At 49.2% G+C, this 8,854-nt stretch overlaps 1 protein-coding gene across 1 annotated transcript; it reads right to left on the reverse strand.

Annotated features, from left to right (window-relative positions):
- Positions 1 to 7,223: 7,223 nt before the first annotated feature.
- PRR15 (proline rich 15) lies at positions 7,224 to 8,616 on the reverse strand. The gene is made up of 2 exons (XM_040593789.1): positions 8,383 to 8,616; positions 7,224 to 7,902 (listed from the first exon to the last, which is right to left on the reverse strand). Exon 2 carries the CDS (start codon positions 7,891 to 7,893, stop codon positions 7,534 to 7,536), a length of 360 nt encoding a protein of 119 aa, XP_040449723.1. The 5' UTR covers positions 7,894 to 7,902; positions 8,383 to 8,616; the 3' UTR covers positions 7,224 to 7,533.
- Between the last annotated feature and the right edge of the window lie 238 nt (positions 8,617 to 8,854).

Genomic DNA, 8,854 nt, shown 5'->3' on the forward strand with positions numbered 1-8,854 from the left:
TGTGTCGATTCGCACAGGTCCACGCCTAAATGCAAAACCTTCACACAGACTGGCAGGCAGCATCTTACGTGCAGATGCCAAAGCCGGGGTGTCACATACATCCTGAAAGTACCCCATTTGCTAGCATACGCTGGGCATTCGCATGCGTAAGTTACCAATGCCATGAAATCCAATTTATACTGCCATTTTTGCCTCTCCCCAAATATCAGACCCTTCTTGGTATCACTTCTAGAAACCGTTATAGCGCATGCAAAAGCCATAAAGGACCAGCAAAGCCTTTGCAAGTGACTTTTCCCAAACCCTGGGAACAAGCTGAGCATCTTTATGGTGACAGTTCCAACCCAAAAATGAGTTAAAAACGTATTGCTGGTTCCTGCTCGGGATTGCAGGGTTTGGCAAGGTGTCATATGACTGCTGCTTGACATGGGCATTTGTGGAAGGAAACATTTTTAAAAAGAGCTTGAATAGCTTTTAATTAAATGGGTTTGTATTGTGGTGGGTGAGGGTATGCCCCATCCTGGCTGGCAGAGGGAAACAGGTAAAATCCAAAGCAGTAACTAACACCAAAACAAAGGGAGGGATGGGGGGCTCCGCACACCTCAGGACTTAAAACTACCTTCAACCTTTGGTCTTGTTCTCGACGCAGACAAAAAGCGCAAGAGGAGATTTCATTGAGATTGATAAAGAAGCTGCTTAGCAGTAAAAGCTGATCTACAGGCAGGGGACAAAAGGACAATGGCTCTGCCGAAACGCTACCCGGGACTGAGCTGAAACCATCTCACTGAGAGGTTCTGTAAGGAATAATTTCGAGTCAAGACTGGAAAAGATCAAATAGCAGCTGGAAAGCAAGAATATACTGGGGAGGAGGGGAGAAAGGAGCTACACTGTTTCAGCACAAACAGCTGAAAATACAGAGTAAAAAATACATGTGTTATTGGGCTGCTCTTTTGCACTGTTAACTCTGTTTGCCTTGGTAAACAAACCAGACATTTACCTTTTTAACTTCCTCATCTTAGTACAATTTTGATGGCTTGCTGTAACTATGCTCTCTCTTCTAAGAGGTTTTACTGCAGGTACTGAGACACCATTGAAGCAAGTGGAATCAGACACCTCAATGCTCTTGTCCCCCAAAATACACATAAAAGTGTATATGACCCTTTGACCACAATGGAAATCTGCATCTGCACGAGCGGAGACACAATCACACAACCACGCTAGTTGAAATACACAGTTAAAGTTAAAGTGCTGTTAAAAGTCCCACATATCCAAAGGTTCATCTCAGGGATATAAAACTTTAGAAAGCCCATTTGAACCTTTTGATATCACTTATTCCAGCTTGGTTTTCTTAGGCAGTTTCGGCATAGCCTGATTTCTGGTCTCAGACTAGATGCATCGTTCTGTTCAGGTACTTACACACTTTACTTTAGCCCTAGATCTTGAATTTCCTTTCTTTAAAGTTGGGATGACGCATGCTTTTTTTGCAGGAAGATGAAAGGATCAGTCTACGGCAGTGAGCTCACTTGTCCAGAGCTCTCCACAACTACAAGGTATTTGTTAGTAATTTGAGTTTAGGTTTAGTCATAGGTCATAGGAATATCTTCAAATTTTGTGGAAATGTTTTTCGAGGTACAAACCCAGCCAAATTTCTGTCCCAGCACAAAAAAAAAAAAAAAAAAAAAAAAAAAAAGCAGTAAGTAAAACTAGAGGTAATACATAGTGAGTAAGATTACTCGTTAAAAAGGTAACTATGGTAAATTATTACAGCAGGAAAACAAAAACATATGAATCAAGAAAGAATAGCTGTTTGTAACAAAAACAGATAATACTTTAAGTGCTTCAACTGATCATTTAAAAGAGGGCCTCAGCTTTCCAAAGCTTGTGCGATTTCAATCATGGTCAGGAACATTTGCTTTTCTAACATGATTCCTCCCTTTCTCACCGTTTTGCACTTCAGATGCAATTCAGCACGTTAATTACCCTGCGATAGCTAACATTACCTAGAAACATTTTCATATCTACTGTTAGGCAGTTGAGAACTGAGCCAGGAACAAACCATAGCTTCCCAGCCTTGCAGGAAGACTTGGACTACCTTTAAACGCCCAATGTAATGTCTGCTCATTGGTTTGTCTCTTCCTCAAGAGAATGGCACTGCAAAATGCTGTCCTTGCATATTCTGTACGCCTGCCTATTTCATACATTCTACTTCTCTAGCTGCTTTAGAGTCCAGCAAGGAGACTGCTATAGCATCGGTATGCCAAGAAAAGAACCCAAAATAGAGAAGCCAGAAAATAAGGTTTTTCTCCACCTCCTCCTCACAGAGGTCTGGGCGGCAGCATTTCTAGGTTGGCAGGGCTCTCCTTTGAAGTTTACACCATGCTCCCCGTCCCAAACCCAATGATGTTAAACAGGACAGGTAAACCAACTCTGATTTTCGCAACCCTCGGTCACTGGAAGGGCATGCCAAGACAAACACAACCAAGGATGTGCAGACTACGAGGCTCCTTCTGTTTCCCACGTAGTCGTATTCCCAGAATCAAGACTAAGGCTCAGTTCTGCTCCCATTCATAACGTTGAGCAGGAATATGCCCAGAAGCACACGCAGAAATGGATCTATTTTAACTTTGCCTTTTCCTTTGGCCACTGAAGTGCTGCCCACTCTCCTGTCACTGAGAAGTTCTTGTGAGATCAGTGGACATTTTATCTGCTCAAACATTTACAGGCTGAGGATGAAACAAAGACCTGGAAAACAAATGTATCTTCAGTCAGCAATGAAAAAAAAAAAAAAAAGAAAAGTGAGCCACCAACGTTCAGGTGCACAGTACCTCTAATTTTTCACTTCAGCAGACATTCATAGGTATGGTTCTTATTTTCAGTAATGCAGAGAGAGGGAGGATCGTGGCTTTTACCTCCGTAGTGTAAGAGGAGCCGCCACGATGAACAGTAACTTTGGCTCAGGGGAAAGACCTGTGAACAGGCAGCAGGAGACTCACAGCACAGGCAGGCTCAATCCCCTGAACCAAGCCTACTTCACACATCCCAAAGCATCTGATAGCCCGGTAATACCCTTAAAAAAACAACATTGTTGTCACTAATTTTTATTCACATGAAACATGACGTTTAGATCTGATGAGGATCACTCACCGGAGTAAATTTTTCATTTAAAATCATGCCTTACAGCTATCACGGAAAGCTGTTTGCTATCCCCCAAACACATATTATCTGACGTTATATTGCTTTATCTAGATGAAATGGGCAGTCAATCAAATTCGCAAGCTGCAGCTGCTAATCAATATGCTTGTTGAAGACTACATCCAAATATTGTTTTTCGAGCTATTTGTGAATTTCAGGTATCTCATAAAGGATAACATGATAAACTACTTCATTACTTCCGGTGTCTCGTTATCCCTTTTGTTTTATTCTGAAATAAAATATCACAGCCAGCAGGTTTCCCATCTTATTTACAACAAATTAGTGATGAAGGGGAAAGGTTTTTCAGAATGGTGTAATTATATGGTCTCAAATATCATTCAATAACCAACACTCTCTCGCGCCAGCTTTAAAAAATGTCTTAGAAAATACCAGGTTTGGGTTTCTTTCTATTGCCCCAACAGATAGGATCCCAAATGGCAGCACAATAAGCTTTCAGTTTGTACCTGCACTTGAAACAGCTTTTCTTCCAATTAGCTATCAGATGTTTGAATCAGCTAAATTAAATATGGGCTTTATTGTGAAGCATCCAGCTGTGCTGGCCAGGCCAAGGCTGGGAGTTCTGTCCTTCAGATTTTAGCCCTCATACGAGGTTATCTCGTTAATGGACAAAAGTCTTGATATTCCAAACATACAATTTTCATTGGTCGCACTACAGTGAAGACAGAACTTTAAGAAAAAAACACCAACAAAACAACCAAAAACCAGTCCCCTCTCCGTTCTTTCAGTTCAGTTCCAAGTCATACCCTGACATAACATCTGAGGTTAAACATCTTGAGGATTTCAAGGCATTTATTCCAGTGTTTCCAATTTAGGATCATTTTCTGCAGGTGCTCCCTATAATCTTTCTTGAGGTCCAGACTGACTAGCCTACAATAGCAGGGAATGATTCACCAGGCATCTACTCAGAGATTTATTTTTAGTTTTGGCAAGAGAAGTAATAAGCAGACATATACTTTGCAAGTTTATTTGAAAAGTTCACTCTGTTTACTAAATTTTTTTTTGCCCCAAACTTGCAAGCCTTAGTAGTATCTGGAATAATATTAAGAAAATTGCACTAAAACTGACTTAGTTGAGGTTGAACCTCATTGCTTACTTCCATTCATTTTGTTAGTATGTCACTTCTTGCTGTTAAAAACTAACAGTAACTACTTTCTCAGCTGCCCTATTTCCTACCCTTACTTTCTGATGCATGCTCTTCATAAAAGAGAGGAGGAAAATATCTATATTAAGAACACTGACACCCTTTTAATAATTCAAGGCACAGAAATGCACTATTGTTACAACTGAGCAAGTACTCTCCAACACAAAAGAACGGTGAAACTTTCCCCACTTCAAGGGTTAAAAAAAAATAATTCAGACGCTCCGTGAAGTGCTGTCTTTTTCTGTATCCGTTTAATTCATTTACACATGTATAGATCACTTCAAGCTTTACCTGGATGCTCAGACCAGAAACAAGAGGACTGTTTCTGTGCTGCAAGTTGGTTATGGCCAAGGGGGCTTCTCACTCCTCGCTGTGGTACCCAGGTCAGCACTACCCGAAGGATATTGCTGCCTGGCCCTGGCACAGAGGGCGGGGAAAGTGAGACGAGGCAGGCAGCCTGTTTTCTCATGGATCTAGTTTTTCAGTGGCTGCTATCAAATTCATTGAAGCAAGGATTTAACTGAGCAGGAAGATAGAATTACGTCTCCTTCCCACAGCTCAAGGTCAGGAGAAAGATGGAGGGTGGCTGCAAGTAATGGTGCGTGCATTTATTGACTTGGTAGTCTGACCGAATTTCCAAGCTGAAAGTAACATACACAAGGAATAAGACATGGCTAATATTTCATCACATATTAACCAGTATCGATATAGAGTCTTAACAGCAGCCACCTGAACAGCATACCAGACTTCTCCTCAAATAAAACCCAAATCGGTAGATACTTTGTGACTAGGTAAAGACCTGAGACGTTTCCAAAGAGCAAACAGAGGCTCACCGTAGAAACGGGCGGCTTGGAGGTACAGAAGAGAAGAAACTGTATTTAGACAACAGCGTAAGTATTAAAAATACAGAAAAGCATCTGCGTGAGATGTATAAAACACTAGTGTGCATACTTGGGCCTCTGGATAGTTCTGAGGCTCTGACCCTCACAGAGCTCATACTAAACCAGATGTGGGAGTAGGAAGCACAGCAGGGCAGCATCTGCTTACTTGTTCTTCCTTTTTAGACGCACACACAGAGAAAAGGTTCTTTGGACCCTAGAATACATAAATACAGGCAGATTTATTTTGCCTGTAATGAATACAAACATGTTGCCTTCCAAAGGTAGTATGACAACTCTGGCAGCAAAGCCACACCTTTCTGCCTCTTTTCCCCCCTGCCCCGGGGTCAGCTGTAGCTGAAGCACGGTTCTTCTTCATCCGTTCCCAGGTTTTAAACTTTCTTCCTTCTCTCTCGTGCCCCTTTGTCTGAGGCTGGGTTTGCTTCAATGGCTTCTTCTCAACACGAGGCTTTCAGGTGTTCCTTGACTTAAAATGCTCCACAGAAGAAAAGCATCTCTGAGCAGAAACTTTTAGAAGCTCCCCCCACAACTCCCCAGCTCTTTGCTTGGTCAGCGTGGAACATGGAAAGGCAGTCCAGTACCTTTGTAGTTTTACCAAATGAAATTAAAAGAGGGTACCTCTGCACATGGGCTGGAAAAAAAGCTTTTACAGAGATAGAGTTGATGCTACGGTCCCTTTGTCCTTGGGTTTCAGAGTCTGAAGGAGTAAGCTGAGTGAAGGACTGGTACATACCTTAGCCAGTGAGTTTATCGCACAGGAGCTTTCAAACTTCATTATATATTACTACACACACTGAACCAAGGGGCACTTGCCCAGCACTTACTGTATTATTTCAGTGATTGTCAGTGAGTGGTTTAATCTATATTTTCACCTGGAACTCAGCTCTCAGCTCTTGTTTCCTTTCAGTTCACTTTTTTATTTTTAATTGACCTTAAATCTTTAGTTACAACCAAACAAAATTATAACTGCATAATACTTGAATGCTGGGAAATAAATTTCAGTCCCTGCCACTACGTAATAGCTCATCTCACATTCAGAAAAAGCCTAAAATAATTTTAACAATATAAAGTATATTGCGAATGCATTTAATATAAATAAATCAGTTGTTGCTACATCACCTGCTATCAAGAAATGTGTAATTGCCGACTGCTTTTAGCCGAGTTTGCTCTGTAAGGCACATCATCAGTACAAATCTGGCTTCTAGTTTACTTTGTCCAAAAATCCAGGAGCTGTTAAGAGGAGCAGATAGCTGCCCAAGTTAAAGCACATTATGTCACTATCAAAAGAAATCCTGGGAATCTTCAACCTTGCTTCACAAGCCTCAGACACCGTAAACAGCAAAGAACATTTCCAGTTGTGCCCAAGCCTATTTCCCCATTAGGAGTACAACCCTGCCCCTGCTCTCACAGGGCTGGTCTCCTCTCCCAAGACATATTTACATTTTATCACCCAGCTTCTTCACCCGAGCTCCATTGTGCCAGCTATCACCCGTTATGCAAAAATCACACCTTCCCTGGGTAAACAGCGTGAACTGCTAGACAACAACCGGCCTCCCTCTGTAACAGAACTATGGGAGACCAGCCTCCGAAACACCTGCTTATCATCACGCAGTAAGAAGAGGGAGAAAACCAGCATGGTCCTGCCTTTTGCATATTTAAATGCGACGGGGCACGGGTGAACGCAAGTGCCTGCCCCTCGCGAGCCCTCTATTTTGACCCCTGCAGGGGAAGGGGGTCGCGTTGACGGCGTACCTGCACACGGCAGGGCAGAGCCGGAGGTCCTTGTCCCTGAAACTAGATAAGAGCACTTCGTTCCCCCTTTCCTTTGATAAGGCAGCTCATGAGCCGAGAACGACGAAGCGCCTCCTCAGCGGGAGAGCTGCGAAGGGCTGGGCCCCGGGCCTGGGAAGTCAGCAAGGGCTGGAGACCCCGGCACCGGCCCTGGGATAGCACCTGTGAGTCCGCTCAGCACAGCGCAGGCAGCGGGGTGTTTATTGGTGTTATTTTGTTAAGACAATCACATCGTCCCACCAGCCGGGGGTTCGGTCTTGGCGGCGTTCCTGTAAGACAGCACGCGATCCACTTGTCCGGCGGAGGTGCCGGGCTCCCCGCAGTGTCCCGCTGGGGCCGGGGAGGCCGGGCCCTGCCACACGCCTCCGTGTCGCCCGTGCAGGGGGCCCAGCGCGACCCCCCCCCCAGCAGCGGGGCCGCCGCAGGCTCCGGCCGCCCGTCCCGTCGGGGCTCCTCACGGCGCTGCGGCCCCGGGGGCGCAGCCCTCCTGGGCTACTCGCCCCCCTGGGTGGCCTGGCCCGGGGCCCCGCCGCCGTCGAAGACCTCGGGGCTGTCGGCCAGCAGCGAGGTGCGCACCTTCCGCCGCTCCTTGAAGCGGCCCGAGTGCGAGATGCGAAGGCTCCGGCGGTTGCCGCCGCCCGCCCCCGGGGCCTCGCCCAAGTGCGGCGGCTGCTCCTCCCGGCCGCCGGGGCTGCCGGGGGCGGCGGGGGCCTCGCCGGCGGCGGCGGGGGGCGGCGGGGCGGCCGCCGCTTCCTTGTGCTTCTTCTTGCCGGTCAGCGACTTCCACCAGGGCCCGGCCGAGCCGCCCTTGACGCCGCGCGGGGCGGCGGTGGCCGCGGTGCTGTCCGCCATCTCGGGCGCCTGCGGGGGAGAAAGGGAGCGAGGGCGCTGGCAGCCGGGCACGCCGCCCCGCCGGGCGCAGCTGAGCGCGGCCGGGCCCGCTCTCCCCCGGCAGCGCTCCGGGGGCAGGTCCGCCCTTGGCCGCGGGAGCCGCCGCGCCGCGCCGGGCCGGGCCGGGCGGGTCTGGCGGCGGCGGCCGGCGGGAGGGCTCCGTGCCCCGCCGCCGGCCGAGCCCCGGTGAGGGCCCCGAAGCGCCGCCCCGCGCGGCCGGCACAGGTGACGGTAAATACAGCCCTGGCGCTGAGCCGCGGGACCCGACCCCTGCGCTCGCCGCCCCCCCGTCCCGCAAGCGGGCGCCGAGGCCCCGCACCGGGGGGGCCGCTGCCTCCCGCGGGACGGGGCCGGGACCCCGCGCACCTCCCCGGGCTCCCGCGATGGGGCACCGCTCCCCCCCCCCCCGCGCCGGCTGCCGGCGCAACAGGTACGGGCGGCGACACTGACCTGCGCCCGCCCGCTGCGGGAGCGCTCTGCTCGCCTGCCCCGCCGCGCCCCTACGGCCCCGCGGCCGAGGAGGAGGAGGGGAGAGGCCGCCGGGCGGCGGGAGCGGCGGCAGGTGGCGGCCGGCCCCGTGGGCGGAGCGGCGGCCCCGCGTCCCGGGCGGCTCCCGCTCACCTGCCCGGCTCCTGCGGCGCGGGGCGGGCGAGCGGCCGCGGGAGGAGGGGCTGCGCCGGGGCGCGGTGGGTTCCGTGGGCTGGAAGGGACGGGGCTGTCCCCCATCCTGTCTGTGACACAGGAGAGGCGGTGCTGGGGCTTGCCTTTGCCGTGCGGTGGTGGGTATGTGGCCCTACCAGTGGCTTTACCGGCCGTACCAGTGGCTTTACCGGGTTTTTTTTTATTCATCCAGAAAGGAGAAAAAAAGATTCGCTTGTACCGCGCTATGTGTTCAAAACGGCGATCTGTTCTTCGGGGAGCA

The sequence above is a fragment of the Falco naumanni genome, chromosome 4 (genome assembly GCF_017639655.2).
Source record: "Falco naumanni isolate bFalNau1 chromosome 4, bFalNau1.pat, whole genome shotgun sequence".
In the NCBI taxonomy this organism is placed as follows: Eukaryota; Metazoa; Chordata; class Aves; order Falconiformes; family Falconidae; genus Falco; species Falco naumanni.